At 45.8% G+C, this 21,609-nt stretch overlaps 1 protein-coding gene across 3 annotated transcripts in view; it reads right to left on the bottom strand.

Annotated features, from left to right (window-relative positions):
- The window catches only part of Dock11 (dedicator of cytokinesis 11), a 184,956-nt gene extending 163,569 nt beyond the window's left edge, over positions 1–21,387 (bottom strand). For all 3 annotated transcript variants that reach the window (XM_036174944.1, XM_036174943.1, XM_036174945.1), the window contains exon 1: positions 21,057–21,387. In XM_036174944.1, coding sequence (XP_036030837.1) covers positions 21,057–21,158 — 102 coding nt within the window. In that variant the 5' untranslated portion in view covers positions 21,159–21,387. The remainder of the gene's footprint in view (positions 1–21,056) is intronic.
- Positions 21,388–21,609: the final 222 nt, after the last annotated feature.

Genomic DNA, 21,609 nt, shown 5'->3' with positions numbered 1-21,609 from the left:
TGGGAGGCAGAGGGATAGTTGTGGGTTCCAGGTCCGCCTGGTCTACAGAGTGAGATCCAGACCAGGCAGGACTACACAGTGAGACTCTGTCTCAAACAAAAACAAACCCCAGAAAACCTAAAGCAAGAATAAAAATTATCCACAATACCACCATCAATACTACCAGTGGCTTCCTGTGTGCCAGGCATTGTTGTAAGAACTTTCCTGCATTTTTCAATGAAGCTTCACAACAATCCCATTGTGATCTTATTCCAGCATTATCTCCATATTGCAGATGAAGAAACTAAGGTGGGGATTAATTAAATAACTAAATTCACACAGATTTGCAAAATAAAATCATGCTTCATATGCAGTTTCATAACTGAAACTTTTCCCTAATGTGAATCGTATAGTAAGAAGTCATGTCAATGACTGCGTCGTTTTCTGGTGTATGGGTGTTAATTTGTCCAGCCCCTCACTATTTTATGTTTTTATTTTTTGTTTGTTTGTTTGTTGAGACTGAATTTCTCCATATAACATCCCTGGCCGTCCTGGAACTCGATTTGTAGCCCAGGCTGGCCTTGAACTCACAGAGATCCACCTGCCTCTGCCTCCTGAGTGTTGGGATTAAAGGCATGCGCTGCCGCCGCTGCCGCTGCTGCTGCTGCCGCCGCCGCCGCCGCCGCCGCCCGGGTAGCCCCTTACTTTTTAAAATGATTTATTTTTATTATTTTCAAGCACGTGTGTGTACAAGTGCACACACACATGAGTGTGTGTGAATTTGGAGGCCCCAGGAGCTGGAGTTTCAGGTGGTTTTGAGCCTCTCTACACGGGTCCTTTGCAAGTGCAGTATGCATTCTTAACCCTTATTTTTGAACACTTAAATTTGTGTTTCTTTTGCTCTTGTGAACAACTCTACCAAGTCCCAGAGACAATGCTATTCTTTCCCTTTCACAAATGACTGCAAGGAAATCCCCCAAGTTAAACATCCTCCCCAAGGTAAGACAAAGGATCAGTGCTGGCTCCTCTGGCACACTGACTACTGTACATTAGCTCCTGCCATTCTGCTGCTGGTCCCTTAAGGCATCCACATTCGAATGGAAGGGAGAAGCTATCAACAGGTACACTGATGAATGAAATCGAAGCACTCTAAAACCTATGAACGTTACTGCATTGTTCAGTCAGCAGGGCAAACTGAAAACTGACCTCTGACACATAAACCCCTCTCGAAAGCCTGCGACCTTCTAATGTGACTTTACGGCAAAAAGGGCCCATAGAGATGTGGTTGAGTTAAAGATCTTGAAATGTGGAGATCAGTGTGGTTTATAAAGCTGGGCCCTAAACGCTACTGCAGATGTCCTTTAATAAAAGGAAGAAGCAGAGGGAAAATTTTCATGGGTCAAAAAGATGACAGCAGGCCCTCAAAAGCAAAGACTAGAGTTACTCAGCCTCAGACCAAGGAAGGTGGTCACTACCAAAGCTGGCAGAAGACAGCAATAGTGCTTTTCTGAAGTCTCTTGAGGGAATGTGACCCTGTGATTCTGATGTTAGACTTCTGAACTCCAAAAGTATGACAGAATAAATGTATTGTTTCATGTCTCTTAGTCTGCAGCATTTTTTTATAGGAGCCATAGAGAAGCAACCAGTCTAGAAGCAAGCTAACCTGCTTTCAGAAAGAAAACATGCTACCCAGTGAGGTGTGAGCCCTGTAGGATAGACAGGCCTCCCTTTTGTAAGAGAAGGGATGGAAGGGCGTTCTAGAATAAGGAGGTGTTTTACAAAGGCCAGAAGGGGAAAAGTACAGTGTTTTGGGAGCAATGATAGCTCTGAGAAGCTAGAGTTGAGTCTATCGATGAGGATGTGACAAAAGGTGACACTATATACTTCACTGGTAGACATGAAGAAATTCTGAGTGCTTATTTACAGTGACATGAACCCAATGCAAATGAAGTTGGCATTTTTCTGGTCTCGGGAATTTGAATTTCCCCCACCTTCATGAGAGGTAGCAGAATGGCAGACTATTTCTATGCATTTCAAGAAGCTTGCTTTTGGGCGAATTGTCAAGTTAGTCACCTTTAATTTGTTACGGCCCTAGGGGATATGCAAGGAAAACCTTGCCCAGGTTATTTCTCCAGGGAAGAAGCAAGACACACAGGGGTGGGGTTCATCTACTCAACTCCACCTAGTAACATTTGGGAGGATGCTCCAGTGCCCCAGGAGACCCACTCGGGTTACTCTGAAATGGAGCTGGCCTCTGCCAAATAAGGACTCCAACAAAGTGAAATCCTCAATTAAGCTGAGCTGTGAGAGCTGCATTTGTTTCTTATGCATTTGGTTTCTTAGGCCTCTACAAAGGCCTAAGAAGCCAAAGGCTATTCTTTCCCAATTAAGCCCAGAAGCAGAGAAAAAGAAAGTGATGTAAACTGGGATGTTTAGTTGTAATTACTGATTTCATCATTACACAGCTAAAAACTTCCTCTTCTTTCACGTGGACCTAAATTCAAATCCAGGACATTTTAGGGAACGACTTTTCCAGATGTGCAGCCCCATGACATTTCCTTGGCACTCCAGCTACTGGATTTCCAGAGAAGGCACCTAGCCATTACTAACTCAGGCCTTTGGAATTTTCCACCCTTGGCTTTAAAAAAGGTTAAAGAAAAAATAAACAAAGCAATGTCTCTGCCCCCATGGTGAACACTTTGTAGTCAAGCCAAAGAGAAAAAAAAAAAAAGGAGAGGGAGAAAAGATGATGGGGGGAGGGGGGACGATGTGGGATCTGGATGTGGTGGTACCTACCTGTCATCCTAGCATTAGGGAAGGAGAGAGAGAAAAAGAAAGGAAGGAGGACAGAAAGTAGGCATGTGCCCACACTAGAAATGATGCTAGCATGATGGGAAGTGAAGAAGGGAGGCCATGAAGAGGAGCACAAAGGATCCAGATCCACAGATTTGCAGCGCGGAGAGGTGAATACCAAGAACATCAATGGAGTCTGCATGTGAGAAAGGGCTGAGAATGTAACTCTGGTAGGATGCCTGCTGTGCACACAGGTACCAAGACACTATGAGGCAGGCGAGAACAGTGGAGCAGTGAGCATTAAGTAGGAGTTAGACAAGAGAAGAAAGTGCTTTAGAAGAGTAAGAATAGGGGTTGGGGATTTAGCTCAGTTGTAGAGCGTTTGCCTAGCAAGCACAAGGCCCCTGGGTTCAGTCCTCAGCTCCGAAGGAAAAAAAAAAGAAGAGAAAGAACAGTAAGAGGAAGCTGGGGGCCGCTCGGGCAGAGTTACAATGGCTCAGAGGTGCAATCTCCATTTGCTGCTGTTCCTGTCCAGCAGGGTTTGCTGCCTCAAGAAATACAGGTTTTGGATAGGTGTTGCCATGCAAGGCTAAGAAAAGCTAGGATAAAGGAAGAGAGGCGGGCGTGCCTTGTACCAGAATCCCTCCACCCTTGCCTCCCCAAAGAAGTCTTGCACCTGGAGGTGTCTGCTGGTCAGTAAACTCTGACCTCCATTGGAGCTGAACAGCTGGTTTTCAATTGTAATAGTCAATGGAGAACAAGGGCTCTTGAAACCCCTCGTTAACTGATTTGGGGTCTTGAATTATGCTGGTTGACAGCATGCAGCATCTTTAGGCTTGAATACGTGTCTACTCCCCAATCTTTCCTCCTACCTAGCACAAGGTCTAGCTTTTGATTTCTTCCTGTCTGGTTCTCTAAAAATAGGCTGCTACCCTCATTGAATATTGTTAATATTTTGATCTCTGGCCTTTTGGTCTATTGTGATGCAAAAAAAATCCTTTAGTTCTCTCAGATTATGTCCTCTTGGCTTCTCTCATGTCCACAAATTTGCTCTAAATAGACTTAAACCATGATAAAGAAAGCAGCGGAACTAGAACCTCTGCTTCTGAATGGCTCTAGCAACAGTTCGAAAAGCAGGTCCCTTGGGACTTTAGCATCAAGTGAATGCAACTATCTGGATCGACCATCAGCCAGTGCAGCTATGTACCACATCACAACGTACCTTCTTCTCTGGTTAGCACACACCTCAACAATACATTGCTTTCAATTTCCTTCTGCTACCTACCACAGGCCGAGAAGTTCTAGGCATCTAAGACATCAAGTCTGTACTGAAATTCATTGATGTAGTGTACATTACCTGTAATCCATGGAGCTCAATGGAAGGCAAGCAGAAAAGGGGAGACTCCGCAACAGAGATCCATCAATAGGGAAAACTAACAAGAAATTAAAGGCCAGTATGAAAGAAAAGAACCCATAACTTAGCTAAAATAAACACCATCTTAGAAGTCTTTCTAAAGAAGTCCCCAGCAGGATTATAGTTAATACACTTGAACGTTTAAAAATTAGTAGATTACTCTTATAATATAACAGTAGACCACTTAATACAACCCCACTGAAAATACCTGAAGATTTATCCTGTTAGCTTAGAAAAAAGAGTGGGAATTATTTTCCCCTGGAAGAGCCCAAGAAAAGAACATGGACCAGAAGAAAGTGAGGAGAGTTTCTGGACATTTTGTTGCTCCAGATTTTGAAACAAAATCTGTGATTTTCCTGGACCTTTTCATAAGGCTTTTCAATGCACAGCCAGATCAGTTACCCGAGGACCTGTAAAAGGATAGGTTGAGCCAGGGAGAAATACAGCCATGGCCAATTGGAACCGCTGTAAAAATAGCAAACACAACCCACATCTATGATAGAGTGCTTCTTCAGAGCTGCAAGGCTCTGTGCCATCAGACCATCATGGATATTATACTGGCCAGCATGAGGAGGCTGAAAGAAAAGCAGCCAGGAAGCTTTTGTGGTACGGCTCTCTAAAATGGCAGGGGCTGAATTCTGTGGAGAGAGGAAGTTTCGATTTATCTCTAGGTTAAAATGAAGTCAAGAAAGAAGTCAGATTTCCTGGTCTTCTCCTCCGCCTTCTCCAGTCTATCTGAAAGGGGTCCTGTGTTTACCCATCTAACATGACCTTCAGCCTAGGTGAAGTATCTCTTACAGAGGACATATGAGAGGCATCTTGGGACTTGTGAGCCAGTTACTCTCTGTGATGTGAAACCATCCCTTTCTCTTCTAAACATGTCTCCTGCACACATATCTACACCCCTGCCCCACAACACCTACACACCCTACTGCTTTCCTCTTTTCCTTAGCTGAGAGTGGAAAATTCCATAGGCCTCAAATGGCTAAGTGCCTGCATGAGTCTGGCCAACTTGTATCCTGAAACACCTCAAGTCTGAAAGCAGTGCCCTCTATAAGAACTGCAGACTAATGGAGTCCTCTGTAGGAAGAATAACTAATTGTGAAGAATTTCAGAAAATATGCTAATGGAAATCACAGATGACAAACCTGTGTTACTTTCTTTCAGCTACAATTCTCAAAAGGGATCATGCTCCTTGCACTAGAATGCTGGGAAGGCGTCTGCACCTAGCTCACTGTTAACTAGTCTATCACATTCCTTTCCTGTTTCCTCTTCCATCATAAAGTCAGGAAACTACCTGACTTCACCAACCCATCAGGAGCCCACCGTGGACTCACCAACCTGTAACAACACTTCATGGAGTTGAAGCACAATAATGGCTCCCCAAACATGGCTACATCTCGGTCCCTCAAACCAGGGACTATGGACTTTACACATCAGAGGAAACTACAGATATGATAAAGGTGAAGATTTTGAGATGGGAAGGCCGGGAAGGCCGCGCTGGGTTATCCAGGTAGGAGGGACCAAAGCCATCACAAAGGTTCTTCTACGTGGCTGGGAGAGCAGCACAGTCATAGAGCAGTTGCCTGACATGTGAGAGGCCATGTTTTCAATGACGAGTACTACAAAAACAAGGCAACAGGTTTTAGAAATGAAAGAGGGAGACTGGCTGGCTCATCAGAGGCAGGGAAGAGAATATGAAGACAGAAGCAGATGCAGGGTGTATGATGTACAACATGGCCAGCCATTGCTGTGCTGAAGATGGAGACAGAGGATGAATGCCAAAGAATGCAGGAAGCCTCTGGAAACTGGAAAAGAAGGCAGCATACGGGACTCTCCACTAGAGCTCCTGAAGGCTGTGCAGGTTTACCAAATTGTGGTTTCATCCCAGTGAAATCTGTGTCAGACTTGTGGTCTCTAAACCTATAAAAAAGGTCTGTGTTTTTTTCAAAAATAATTATTTGGGTTTTTTTTGTTGTTGTTGTTGTTGTTTTTGTTTTTCGAGACAGGGTTTCTCTGTGTACCTTTGCGCCTTTCCTGGAACTCGCTTTGTAGACCAGGCTGGTCTCAAACTCACAGAGATCCGCCTGCCTCTGCCTCCCCTGTGCTGGGATTAAAGGCATGCGCCGCCGCCGCCGCCGCCGCCGCCGCCGCCGCCGCCGCCCAGCAACAAAAATAATTTTATGGTTGGGGGATACCACAATATGAGGAACTGTATTAAAGAGTTGCACCATTAGGAAGGTTGAGAACCACTGTGCTAAAGGAATGTAGCAATAAAATAAATGTAGTGATAAAATGACTCTTCATAATATTCTGCTATACTCGTAGATGAGTGTCGTGCTCAGTCAGCCATCATCCCAGAAGCTGCCCTGCAGTAGAAACAGTAGCAACAAATACAGAGTCCCACAGCCAGACAATGTACTGAAAGACCTTGGAACACTCCATCCTAAATGGGATGTCACCAACAAATCCCTCCCCTCAGGGCTCAGCCAGAGGGGATGGAGGACAGGGAGGATGAAGGTCTTCTAAACACAACACAAGTGACACAACTGTGAACTCACAGAGACTGTGTCGGCATGCACAGGGATGTAGCAGGAATCTCAAAGAGTCTTGTTAATAAAATCAAACCCGAGGCCAGTTATTGGGGTGAATGCTGGAAGATCAGAGAAGCAGAACAAGCCACAGCTATCTGACCTTGCTAGTTCCTCAGCTGATCCTGTTTCCTCAGGCTGGAAGCTTCTGAGTCCTCCTCCACATGAATCTCAGCTGAACTGCTGCTCCAAAGCCTGAATGCTAACCAACCAAATGCTTAACTAACTTAGTTCCTGGTCCTCAGGCCTTATATATCTTTCTCTTTCTGCTATCTGCTAAAGGCTGGATTTCTGGGATTAAAGGCATGGATTACCATGCCTAGCTGTTTCTAAAGTGGCCTTGAACTCAGAGATCTGCCTGGCTCTGCCTCCCAAGTGCTGGGATGAAAGGTGTGTACCACCTCCGCCCAACTTCTGCTATGCCTTGTTCTGACACGTTTTCTAGCCACCATTTCTGGCTATGTTCTACTGGCTGTCTGTTCTCTGACCCCAGATAAGTTTATTTTGGGGAACACACAATATTTTGGGGGAACACAATACCACACAGGGCCTACACAGGTGTAAGCCTGATGGGGTCCCAGCACTGAGAGGGAGGGGGAGTGGACACAAGCCCCTAGCCCTAACCCAGAAGCTAGCTCCAACTGACAACTACTCGCAAAGGAAAAAATGAGTTTTCTCCAAGTCTCACTGGGCACACATACCACACTTAAGGGCAGGCCTCATGTCCAGCAATAGATGCCTAGCACAAAATGAACTCATAATACTTTGGGGATTGTCTTTCTTTTTCACCTTATAGGTCTTTCGCTTACATGTTATGGTTTCTGGTTTTGTGTTTTTATGGACTTTCTGTGTATGTGAATGTGTGTGTATCTGCATCTATGTGCTTTTTCTTTTTTTCTTTATTAAGAAATTTTTTATTCATTTTTACATACCAACCACAGATCCCCCTCTTTTCCCTCCTCTTGCTCCCCCTAACCTTTCCCCCCAACCCACCCTCCCCCGTTCCCTCCAAAAAGGTAAAGCCTCCTATGGGGGGGTCAACAAAGCCTGGTACATTCAGTTGAGGCAGGAACAAGCCCCTCCCCCTGCATTAAGGCTGAGCAAGGCGTCCCACCATAGGGAATGGGCTCCAGAAAGCCTGCTTATGTACCAGGGGTAGATCCTGATCCCACTGCCAGGGGCCCCTCAAACAGACCCAGCTGTACAACTGTCTCCTGTATACAGAGGGCCCTGTGTGCTTTTTCTTTGGCTCTTTTTTTCCTGTTTGTTTGTATTGTCCTATTCTGCTTTGTTGTTTATTATTATTATTATTATTATTATTATTATTATTATTATTATTACTACTACTACTACTATTATTATATGCTTGTTTTCTAATGAGAGAAAGAAAGAAAGGGTGTGGCTTTGGATGGATGGGAAAGTGAGAATGCCTGGGAGGAGTTAGGGGAAAGGAACCTCAATCAGAATAGATTGCATGAAAAAAAATTATTTTCAATAAAATAAGTAAGTTGGTCAGTGGTGGCATATGCCTTCAATCCCAGCACTTAGGAGGCAGAAGCAGGAGGATCTCCGTGAGATGGGGTCCAGACTGGTCTACAGCGTGAGTTCCAGGACAGCCCCAGGGCGGTTTCACAGAGAAACCCTATCTCAGAAAAACAAACAATAAATTAAAAAGTCTATACTTTGAAGACACTTAACTTTGTGACAATATACTACAGTGGGAATGGGAAACTGATACACCATGTGTGCCACTGGTCCAACTCTATAAGGCCCATCTGCTGGGCCTCCCTACCGGGGCACTCAGCCTCCTCTGAATTTGCTAAGTAGCCCCCTCCCTCCGCCAGTGCATTGGCCAGTTCCACTGTACAGAGCTTAGGCTGAGCAGCTGTAAAATCATAGTAAAGGCACAGCATCCCTGCTCAGGAGACCTATCAGTATGTCAAGAAGTCACTTGTAGAGGAGCTGGTAACCTGCCAGGAAACCAAGGGGGGGCTCAAATATGGGTGAACAAAGGGATCAGGTTAGGAACATAGGAGCTGGAAATTTGATACAGGGTAGATTACCTGCTCAATGTATGGGAATCTGTTGGTTCCATATCTAACACACACACACACACACACACACACACACACACAGTCATAAAAACACAAGGTAGGCAAAAAATAACACCAGAATCCAATAAGTAGAAGTTAATTTTAAAGACACAGTAGATGCCGGGTCTGGCAGCATAGATCTGTAACCCCAGCTGCCCAGAAGAGATTAAAAGCATGTGCCACCACACCTGGCAACAATATTTTCTTTTAAGTTGAAGGTCAGCCTGAGCTACATGAGACCCTGTCTCAAAATAAGTGAATGGATGAATAAATAAATATAAGCAAATAAGTAGACATACACAAATAGACAGGGCACAAGCAATAGTTTATACAACTTGAAACCAAGGCCCTGGACACTGACTGTAAGAAATTCTTGATGCTTCTAGTGGAGTGGTACTAGGCTCTAGTAGAGAAAGGAAGGAGGGTGGGAAACAAGGAGAAAGCTCGTGTGGCATTAGAAAATTGAAGCAAGAATTCTTCAAACTATCAAATTCACCTTGGCGACACTTTGGCGCTACTAGTGAGAATTCCGACCGACTATTTGGAAGGGACAGACAGAGGCCAATTTCCTCTGTGAACACTCAGGTCAGTCACTAGAAGTGACAGAACAAGTCTCCTGGGGGCAAGTTTGAGAGGAGAGCATTCTTTGCTTCCGGAGTAATAGGGTGAGTCATAAACACCCGCTGGGCACAAATGAGAGCCACTGGCCCCTGGGAGATCTTAAAGATCGATTCCATTCAGTTTATGCAACAGTTGATGCCTAGTCTCCTTGGTCGTCAGCCGGTTCTTGATGGTAAGGTAGACACCTTGGAAGGTGGCATTCCTTCCTTCAGGTCTCTAGGTAGCCAGCCATCTGGTGTACTGGAGTATTCGGAACTTGTTAGCCTGTGAAAATAAACTGGTCGTGCCAACAGTACTGTTCCATGTACTCGTGAATACTGTGCCAAGAGGCATTGTAAGGCATAGAGCTGGCCATTTCTTCAGTGAGAAACCTAAACTAATATAAAAGGTATGGAAAGATATTATATATATGGTGTTATTTCTGGATAGTGGTAACCTAAAAGTAGTTCCATGAAAACGATCCCAGGTACTTTTGCAGAGCTAAAGTTCTAGAGTGTTCTTTTTCAGTATATTTATTCAAATAGTAAAGAAATGAAGAACAGCGAACTGTAAGCAGTTGACAAAATTTAAAAAACTAATCTGGCCTTAACTTCCACTTTCCCACTAAAGGAACCAAGCTTGTTTGGAAAGAAACATGGCTTTCCATAAGCCATCACTCAGCCACACAGGAAAAGTTTCTTTGCCCTGCTTGCTTGTGGAATCTGGTAGCTTCTTCACATGGCTACTCTTAAGTGGAGACACCTGGAGTTCATTACCTGCCCAGTCATTTGGAAATGACAGCTGGCCTATGGCCTGCCTCACTAGAAACCAGGCCTCTGTTTCTCCATTTAAAGGAGTGATGGCAATGTGGTATGTGTTGAACAGTGACCCATAACCATCTGACATCACTGACATAACAGCCTTTTTAACTCTTCTTAAAATTGGGGCTATCACAGGGCTGGAGCAATGACTCAGCAGTTAAGAGCACTGGTGGCTCTTCTAGGGGACCTGGGTTCAATTCCCAGCACCCACATGGAGGCTCACAACTATCTGTAACGCCAGTTCCAGGGGATATGCATATGCATGTATGCAAAATACCCACAAAAATTATGGGAACAGAAAGGCTGAGTCAGAGAGTCGCTGCCAGCTGCCACCATGAGAAGATGTTAAGATACCGGTAAGCCACGAGCCACATGGCAACTTATAGATTAATAGAAATGGGTTAATTTAAGATATAAAAAGAGCTAGCTAGAAGTCTGAGCCATTAGGCCAGTTTAAATAATATGAGCATCTGTGTGTTTATTTTTTTTTTAGTGGGCTGTGGGACTGCGGGGGCTTGGCAGGACCCAGAGAGAAGCTCTCCAGCTACACACACACTTAAAATAAAATACATATTTTTTTAAAAAATGGGGCCAGGGAAATACAAGGCCTTGCCATCATCTGAAAAACATTCCACACAAATGAACTTGCACAATGCACCGAAATGCTTCACATACAGATATTCTCCAGTTACATCTCCCCCAATCAAATATGGCCAGTCATTAGAGAAACAATATGGTGGGGAAACAGAAGAATCCAAACATCATCTAACACTTTTTTTAACTTTTATTTTATGAGCATTGGTGTGAAGGTGCCAGATCTCTTGGAATTGGAGTTGTGAGCCGCCATGTGGGTACTGGGATTTGAACCCAGGTCCTCTGAAGAACAGTGGGTGCTGGAAGAGCAGTGGGTGCTCTTAACTGCTGAGCCATCTCTCCAGCCTGATGAGCCTAACACTTTTCACCACCTTGAAACATACACAGTCCAACACAAGCTGTCAAGAATGCAGGGGGAAAAACTTCCTGTGGATGATAAACTCCAGAGGCAATAAAAAATAAAGTAGCCAAGAATCACAGGAAATCATTAAGAGCAAAATTTAGGTGTGATTGTGCAAGGTTGTGCATGAACAATAGAGAAACCACGTGTAGCCGGAACGACTGCTGTGTTTTCCAGACTGACTTGACCGGGAAGCTGGATATGCCACCCTTAACAAACCCAGCCTGCTATTACAAAACCTGAAAAGCTGAATAGAACAGGACATTAGGACTACAGGTGTAGCTCTGCAGTAAGCAGCACACGTGCTTAGCATCTGTGAGGTCCATTCTATCCCCAACACCACAAAAAAGGACATAAAGCCTGGAAATGATGTGAGAAACAACAAGGCATGCTTTGTGTGTATCTGAGTGTGTGTGTGTGTGTGCATATGTGTACACAGGTGTATACAGGGAGGTAAGCATGCACATCCATATGGAGACCAAAGAAAAAGCAGGATGTGGTTTCTCAGGTTCATATTCATATTCTCTCTGTGTCTCAGTGAGCCCAGGGATCCACCTGTTTCTTCTACCTCAAGGGTGCACCACCACACCTGGCTTTTCTCCCATGGGTTCCGGGAGCTCAAAGTCATGTCCTCTTCTAAGCATTTTACTGACCAAGCTATCTTCCCAGCACAACATTCATTCAGATCATATGCTCTGACAGATGTGTTCTACATGCACTGGCCTGATGTCAGCCTGCCAGTAAGCAGCTGGGCTGAACTCTGAACACAGGAGTGGTGTGTGCTCCCGGAGCTCAGGCTCTTACCCCTTGCTCTAACAAACAGGAGCTTAGAGGGAGTAGCAGCTTAGCAAGACAGTCCCTTTGCCCCACTCTACTTTCTGCTCAGGAAGCCTCCAGGCTGGGGCTGTGCAAAGAATCAAAAAGGCATCTGGCTCCAGGCTGATCCAAATGGCAGAGCGATGTTAGGCTGGAATTCTTCCGCCCTCCTGGCCAAATCTATAGGAAACTATGAGATCTAAATCCCAAGGAGAAACTTATTCTAAAAGTACCCTTATGATTTATAAATCATAAAACAAAACAAAAACCATAAGAAAGGAGGAACTTCTTGAGCTCCTTCTCCCTCCTATGGTTTCCGGTTTCAGTGGTAAATAAAATTTAGAGAATATGAATGCATTTTTCAACACATCTTGTCGATGATTCTGTATCTCAGGAGAAAAAAATCCAGCAGGTGAATTAAGTTGTAACATTAAATGGACTTAGTAGGTTGTATTTCTCTCTCTCTCTCTCTCTCTCTCTCTCTCTCTCTCTCTCTGTGTGTGTGTGTGTGTGTGTGTGTGTGTGTGTGTGTGTGTGTGTGTTTGTAGAAGAGGAGGTCATGAATTTGGGGGGAAATGGCAGGAGTTGGAGAGTTGAGAGGGGTAGGAGTTATGCCAATGGACTTCTTCAAGCAAGGGTGGGCTAGCAAGGTAGCTCAGCAGGCTAAGGCGTACTTCCAAAGTCTGATGACCTGAGTTCAATCCCAGAGACTCACATGGTGGAAGGAGAGAAACCACTCCTGTAAGATGTCCTCAGACCTTACTTGTGGGGAGAGAGAGAGAGAAATAAAAATTGTAATATGTTAAATTAATTAATTTAAAGCCAGGATTGTGGAATTTTGGGAGGTAACAACTACTTTCACAGAGGTCAAGAAAGGGAATGCCAAGATGAGCTATACATGTATACTACAAATTTCTCACCATTACATGTCACTGCTAACTCTTACCATTGCCATAAAGCATGAGGGAGGGGAACTCCATAGGAAAAGCCACAGAGAGTAACAGTGTTCATTAGTAATGGCCTGTTTGGCCTAGTTACGACCAGAAGAGACTACGAAAGTCTTAACAAATGTCAAAAAATCACCAAGTCAGTTGGGGGGGTGGACAAGGGTAAAAGGATTAACCAACTGAAACTAGAAGGCAATACCATAGGGTCTTATCTGTGTTTACTGTGTATGTATCCCATCTTCAGGTCTGGATCAGGAGTCCCTTAGGGGTAGAGACTATTACATTAGCCTCTCTGGGCACCCAGAGGAATCTGGCTAGCTCCTTGTCCCCATGAACTGCTAAAGCCACCACCAAGAGCTCACCACACCCACCCGTGTATGTGTGTGTGTGTGTGTGTGTGTGTGTGTGTGTGTGTGTGTGTGTGTGTATACTTCTATCATTCTAATGGGAAGTCTTCCCCGCCTCGCCTTCTACTTCCTAATCACCCCCAAAGAGGCAAGCCTCCTACAATCTCATCTCTGTCAGTGCAGCCCCGCTCCTTTCCTGGTTCTTCCTCCCTTTCCTGATTCTACTTGGAACACTTTCCTCTCTGCCCTCAGGAACCCCGGGCTTCTGCCAAAACACAAGCCTACATGCTCAGCCTCCCCTTAGAATGCTCTCACCGAAACCTGGCCTTGCTCTCCCAATTTTTTTCAAACAGAGCTTGCTCATTTTCTCTTCCCTTCCTGTCACCTTCCTTCTGCTCACCCAAGCTGTGAAACCTCGACTTTAGCTTGACTCCACCTCTCGTTTCTCTTCCCCCTAGCTCCTGCTTCCCCCTCCAACAATCACCAAATGCTATAGATTTTATCACTGAACTGCCTCTTATCTCCATTCTCACCACTTCAGCTAAGGCCTTTGTTGGTTAAGCCCTTTGTTATCACTCTCTCCAGGACTATATATTCTCCCCAGTTTCCTGCCTCCAGGCCCTTCTCCCAATACACACAAAATGTGAACTGTGTACCTCCTGCCTTCCAAGCACCATGTGAAGTGCTCATCCCCAGAATGAGTAGGGAACATTCTGTGGTAGATGCTGAGGTGTTTTCCCCCAACATTCTCTTTGTTTATTTTTCAGTTTTTCTTAGGTTTGTTTTTTTTTTTTTTTAGTTCTTTGAGTATTTCATTAACATGCTTTGATCACATTCATCCCCTCCCCCAGCTCTTCCCAGATCCACACTCCCACACTCCCTTCCCTACCCACTCACTCAACTCTGTGTCCTTTTTGTTTTAAGCCCATTAAGACCAACTGGTGCTGCCCAAATGTCCTTGACCATGTGGTCTTCCATTGGGGTGAGGTTGACTTTCCAGGAAGATTGTCTCTCCCTCGATCTTCATTTTAAAACTCTTAGGAACCACCTATACACCAACCCTTTTCATTTGTTACTTCTTTACTCCTCACAAAGGAGGGCCACATGTCTGTCCCCATTTCACAGACAAGGTTACCTGCCTTCATTCACAATGCAGGTAGCAGCAGAAGACAGACTTGGGGACAGGTCTCACTCCAGTCCTCTGCTATTCAATAGGACACTGAACACTTGGACCAGAGTCAAACATGATGTGAGGAATCTTGAAACCAAGTCATGCGTGAAATGAAGGGGGGGGGGGGGGAAGGCTCTCTGACCTCGGGAAGAGTGAACTTTTTAAATGGCATGGTGGTTGTCTCCACATGTTTCAAGGGTGGGCATGTCAAAGAGGAAGCACACATTCCATGTAGCTCCAAACAGCAGAGAACTCGGCGGAGCCAATTTCGATTCAAGTTTTCCAACACAGCCTCTTAACAAGAAGAGTAGGTTAAGGAGAATCCACACAATCCTTTGTCAGAAATGTGTCTAAGAGCCATTCTTGCCTTGAACAGATGAGTGGCCTAGATCAGCATTTCTGTGCACATCAGAATCACCTGGGAGTGGCTTTAAAGAATATGGACATGTGGCCTCACCCTTGACTTAGCCAAACAAAATTGTGAAGGGTGGAGATGATTATCTCAAGAGTCCAAAACAAGGGAAAAAGTCTGTGTCAAGGTTCCCTGTCCTTAAAGGAAGAAATATGAATGGGCCATCAACACAGGAAACACTATTCAGTTTCAACAGTAATTGAAGAAATACAAATTATAACAACGATGTACTCGATAGCTTATCAGATCACAGAGATGATGAATGTTGAGCAGTGTCAACATGGGAGAGGAGAAATATATACTCATACTCTGCCGGTGTAGTAAACTGGAACAACTTTCTGCAGAATAATTTAACAGTGTTTTTCTGTTTGTTTGTTTGTTTGTTTTGTTTTGTTTACCAGGAATTGTTTATAGTGCTAAAGATGGAACTCAAGGTCTGGCACACTGAGTTACACCTCCATCCCTAAGAGAAAATTTCAATCCTAAAAATTCATGTGGGCTTTGAACAGGCATTTTGATAGCCAGAAATTTAATCTATGGGCAAAATGTAGCAAATTTGAAACTATCCTCTCTAAGTTGTTTGACCCAGTGGTAACGCACTATAGTGACAGAAATGCTGTATTTTAGCACTGTCTACTATGGTAACCACCAGCCACGTGTGGGCTACTAAGAAGCTGTGCCCAGGGCAATTTAGGAACTGATTTTAACTCACTTAAATTTAAAGTGTCAGACGTAGTAGCTGAGGCACAAACAAGGGTTACAAATTCAAAGCCAGCCTCAGCTACACAGAAGGACACTATCTCAAAACACAAAATCAGTAAAAACCTAAAGGTATCTAAGACACTAGACAGCTCATGTCCATTCAGCAGAAAACCAGAAACACTGGGCCAGGGAGATAGCTCAGCAGGTGAAAGTGCTCACAAGAGGCGGCCTGCTGACCTGAGTTCCATCCCTGGAAGACACACATACAAAGCCAGGTGCAGAGGCCCTCACCTGTCATTCCAGCACCCCTACTGAGACAAGAGAATTGCCTAGAAGCTCCTGGCCAGTGAGCCTGGAGTGTACAGCTCAGCAGAAACAAAAGAGGCCCTGCCTTAACAAAGCAAAAGAGCACCAACTCCTGAAAATTGTTTTCTGATGCCCACACAGGCACTGTGATGCAAATGTCCTGTATGCACACAAATGCACAACACACACACACACACACACACACACACACACACACACACACACATAAATATTTTTAAATCTACAAAGTATAAAGAATCAATCAATAAAGGATGATTTATCTATGAAAAACTCCTAATAGAATTGTTGGCAATCTTATTAAACATGCTTAAGGGTATGTTGACTGATATGAGTAAATGTGAATAAGAGAAGTTATTTCAAGACTGGGGAAGATAGCTCAGCATAACCACACAACAAAAAATTGAAATATTCATATACAAAAGTCAAAATACACACACTAGACTATTAACAGACAGAGTTCCTTCTGAGCAATGAGCTGGTGATGCTTCAATCTTTTTTCTTCTCTCGTTTTTCTTTAATGACTATGCATTTTCAGTGATAAAGCACGAAAAGTTTAAAGGGAAATTGCTGATGGTCTGGATAGGGAAAGACTCAACCTGGAGGAGGGATTTCAAATGTCAAACTTAGAAAAGAAACACCAGGACTGGGAAGCCAGCTAAGAGCATCACAGTGCTTGCTGTATAAGCAGGAGGGCCACATTGAAAAGCCAGGTGTGGGCGGGACAGTGGTGGCGCACGCCTGCAATCCCAGCACTCAGGAGGCAGAGCCAGGTGGATCTCTGTGAGTTCAAGGCCAGCCTGGGCTACCGAGTGAGTTCCAGTAATGGCGCAAAGCTACACAGAGAAACCCTGTCTCGAAAAACGAAAAATAAAAACAAAACAAAAACAAAAAGAAGCCAGGTGTGGCTGTGGGCACAGTGGGTGGGGAGAGAGTGCCGAAACAGGAGGGCACATCAGTCAGTGAGAGACCTTGAGTCAAGGAAATCAAGTGGCAAGTGCTAGAACAGGGCACCAGTGTTCTCTGATTTCTGCATGGGTGCACACAGATGAGGACACCTGCATACACATGCACCACAGAGAGGAGGGGGGATTCTGTTTGTTGTTTCAGTGAGGGCTTACTGAGGTAGCCTCACTGGTTTTATTAGCAGAGTTGGGCTTTTGGACAAACCGTAGAGGTATGAGTCTCTCAGAGGCCTTCTAACCAAGAGAAACTACCAAAAGGAATAAAAAGAAGGGATGTTTATGCTCAAGAGTCAAGGTTATAGCTAATCTTTCTCACGCTCAGCTCAATAAGAGCTTCACTAAGTCTTTGAACTGGAAAGGCGTGCTCAAGAAGCCAAAACTGAAGCCAGGTATATGGGTAAATGCCTATGAAACCCCAGCATTCAGGAGGATGAGGTACGAGCTGTGGGTTTTGTCATACATTAAGTACTTTCCAGAAACCCCCTGGGAAGGGGGAACAGAGGAGCTGCTGAGTTTTTCAGTGCTTGCAAGCATGACAACCATTCTGCTCAAAGGTAGTTGTGAGTGACGGGTGGAGGAGTCAACAGCTGTTGACCCTTGTCAGCCTTTCTCAACTCTGGAGAGCTTCTCTCATGTGAAATCCCTTGCTGCCAGCCAAAGGACCTGCCCAAATTACCTCGCCTCAAGGGACTATGACTGGTGATATCTAACAACTTTTTGCTGATCATAAGTAGCAAGCATTATTTAAACATCTACCAAGAGATACAGTAGGTTTCTTAAATGTCTTTGGTCCCCTCCAAGCATCAAGGACTATAACCCGAAGTATAACAAAAAGACGATCAGAACTCTGCACTTTAAATATGCATATATGTGAACATTCTCCATTAGCCCCACTGCTCGCTGGTGGGTTAACCTGCCGCTCCCCAAACCTCTCTTGAGAAATCTTAGCCAATGGCAGTTCAATAATTATCCCTTTCCCCGGTTTAAAATTGACCTTCATAAAAATGCTGAACTCACAGGAACACGCAGCCATGAAACAGCCTCTCTTTCTCTGCCTGTTTCATTATATAGTTAATAGATTCATGGAAGTACTAATAAAGACATGCTATATATAGCCAAGGCCCAAGCCTTCTGCATTTTTTGAACAGTGAGCAAAACTCAATGCCAACAAGGGTGTAATTGTAAAAAAGAAAAAAAAAACTAAACAGGAAATAGTGTATATTTGTTCAGCTTGGTAGGGCTTCCAGGTCTATCAAGAATTACATGGGAGGAAAGCATGGCTTGCTGTGCTAATGAATCCAACTTATGCAGAAACTCTAGTACTATCTTGGGTTTATGGCAGCAAGTGTAAATCCCACCTCAGCTGTCCCTCAATAAACACTTGGGGTTACACAACTGAACCAGAAGTTGACAGCAGCTGCAACATGCTTGTTCTGCTCTCCAGTCACCCATGGCTTTCCTAACACTTGTTAACAGTTCTATGAAGAAGAAGAAAAAAAAAAAAACTAAAACAAAAACAGGAAGAGAAGGCATACATGAGAGACATATTTCAAGTCTCTCACATATTAATGGTGCACAGGCTATTTAAAGTGATTTATATCTTAATCGACAAAGACCATTATTGAAGACCCTAGGAAATCCCTAAGACTGATTAGTATCCTAGACACACGCACAAACCTAGGCTGGAACTAATGAAAATAACTATAAAGCATCTAACATTGTGCCTTGCACAGAGTGAGGGCTCACTAGATGTTGATTTAGATCACTGGAAACTGCTCTCCCGACTCCCCAAATCTTAAGGAAGCTCATAAACTACAGAAACAGATAGACTGCACTCCTCTGCACCCCCTGACATAAAAATGACGTCAGCTGACCAGGAAACTCTGGCCACTGGTAGCTCCAAGAAGAGTCTTTCTCTGTTATGGACTGTTTTCCCTCTCCTTTGTCAATAACAGACAGCTAGGAAAAGCACTGCACCTGTGCAGCACAGAAATTATTGGTGGCACATGCCCATCATCCCAGTACTCAGTAAGCTGAAGCAAGACAACCAGCACCAGGTACAAGGCCAGACTTCCAGCCTGGGCTACAGTTGGAGACCCTCTCTCAAAACTGAAATTCTTTTTAAAGCTTAAAACCTGGGAAGGAATGTTAACTTTCTACTGTTGCAGGAAGCTGGTCAAATCCCAGCAGAGGTTGCTTGTGTCCCATTTATTCTTTTGATACCATCTGTCCATCTTCCCTCTCCCTTCACAGGCTGTGGTAGGTGGCCATGCACCACTGCTCAGGGAAGGTTTTCTTTCTTTACGATTTGGGAAAAGCCATCCTTGTGCTGGGCTGTCTGGATGGCTTGCTAATAAGCATGGAAGACAGTCTGGTATAAATAAATGCCTCGCACACAGCTTGTGGTCCTCTCTTAACTGGCTGTGATGACAAGTGAGGTCTGATCTGACCTCAACAGGTTCTTGCTCCAAAATCCGAGTGAAATATACAATAAGCCAAATCCATTAAAACAACATTAAAGGTCCGGGTTTAGCTTCACCAAACAGCAGGATTAAACTTCAAGGGTCCTGCCACGATGAAGAGATTTCTTTAAAGTCACTTGGCTCTGCACAGTTGCAGCTATTAGAAATCCGATTTTTATCTCAAAGGTACATATTTTACCTTTGATCCTCCTCCAGAACTCCCACTAATGTCAACTTTGCCCACTGTTAGGATCAGGCCCCTTGCCTCGCTTTAATGTTGGCTTTATTACCGATTCTACAAGATCAACATAAAAATTACAAGGGAAAGCTGCGAGGTTCCCTTCTCAGGATAAGTTGTGCTAACAAAAAAGCCCTCTCTTAAATGGTGAGATTTAAACACAGCAAATGACACAAAATAATATAGGAGTGGAATGAGACAAAAGCCAGCAAATCTCCCGCAAAACAAAGTAACAAAATGCATGCTAATGAACCAGTCCCGCAGCTTATTTAAGGTTTGATCTCCAGTCCCCCCCCCAAAAAAAAATGGCAATAGGGGTCTTTAAAAGTGAAGGAGCAAGTGTCCTTTACCACCTATGGCTTCCCTCCAGATTTAGACAATCTGAACAGGGCAGAGGGTGTACCGGAAGGGTTCCCAGGGGGTCAGATTGCTCTCCAATCCCCATCCCCCAGCCCTGTCCGCCGCCAAGACAACCCCAGTCCTCTGCCGTAGGCGTCTGGTTCTAGGCTCTTCATCCTAACACAGGCACACCCCATCCTCTTGCCTCCAAGAGCTTGCAAGTCTCAGGGGCCATCCTCTGTCAGAGGCGACCGACCCAAAGCCCACTCAGGCGCAGAACCCCGTTGTTTCCAATCCCCTCCCTCTGCCTTAGTGGCAGTACCCTTCAACACCCACCACCGCCCTCCCTCTCCCCAGTAGCAGGAGGAAGTCGCTGTGCTTCCTCTGTCCACACCGCCAGCCAGAGCTCGGGCGCCCCGGGCTTTTTGGGTGGGGTTTTGTGTGTGTGTGTGTGTGTGTGTGTGTGTGTGTGTGTGTGTGTGTGTGTGTGAGAGAGAGAGAGAGAGAGAGAGAGAGAGAGTATGTGCATACTCGATGTGTATCCACACTCAAGTGTGTCTATGCAAGAGGCTCATAGCATCCTTCCGCCTAGGCTGCCCCAGGTGCCCTCCCAAAGGGGATCCAGATCTCCTCGTGCCTTCGCCCCTAGCTCTTTGTGCCGGGTCCGGGGGAGTGGGAGGTACACTCTGCAGCTCTCAGCCGCCCCCGCCCAGGGTGGGAACCCGCGCTCCATCCGCAGCTGTCCGCGACCCGCTTTGCCCTCCAGCTTCCAGCTCAGCGCGTGCTGGTGGGACAGCCAGAGCGCTGTCCCCTGGAGCCTGGGACTCCCAACCCCGGGCACAGCCAGTCGCCAGAGCGAAAACTTAAACTAGAACAGAGAAAGAGAGAGAGAGAGAGCGAGAGAGAGAGAGAGCGAGCTCTTAGCGCACCGGGCTGCCGCCCAGGCGTCCATCCGGCCCGCCGTCCCCAGCGCGCGCGCGGGAAGCCACCGCGCCGCTCCCGGCGTGAGCGCGTCCCCCCCGGGACTCCCCGTCGCTCGGCCACTCACCAGCACCACGGATCCCCGCACGGCCTCCGACACGCTCTGGCGGAGCTCGGCTGCCGTGCCGGGCTTGCTCAACCGCTTGGTGAATTTGCGCACTTCGGCCATGGCAGCGGCTGCGGGCAGGTCTCGGCGGGCGCGCTCAGTGCCCCGGGCCCCGGCGGCCGCGGCCGCTGCTGCTGCCTGTGTTTACACGCCGGCCGGCCGGCCACATCTCAGCTCGCCGCCCCGCGCCCAGCTCCCGCGGCTCCTCCTCCCGCGCGCTGCTCCTCCCTCTTTCCCTCCTTTTCTCTCTTTTGCAAGCTCAGCCGCGGCTCCCTCTGCTCCAGGGCCCCCGCCGGAGGAGCCACCAGCCTAAGAAGGAGGGTGTGTCTGCTGGAGGGGGAGGGAGTGCTGGAGGTGGGGGCGAGGGTCACGCGGGAAGAGGGGGGAAGTGGCAAGCACCCGGGCTCCGCCCGCAGCTGATGTTGCTGGTGCAGCCGCATCCGGGAGGCGAGATGAGGCTGCTTCTTTTTCTAGTGTATGGGGCGGGAGGGGGTCAGAGGTGGGTGATGAAATG

The sequence above is a fragment of the Onychomys torridus genome, chromosome X, assembly GCF_903995425.1.
Source record: "Onychomys torridus chromosome X, mOncTor1.1, whole genome shotgun sequence".
Taxonomy (NCBI): Eukaryota; Metazoa; Chordata; class Mammalia; order Rodentia; family Cricetidae; genus Onychomys; species Onychomys torridus.
The sequence above is the reverse complement of the archived record's forward strand: the minus strand, read 5'-3'. Positions and strand labels throughout refer to the sequence as shown.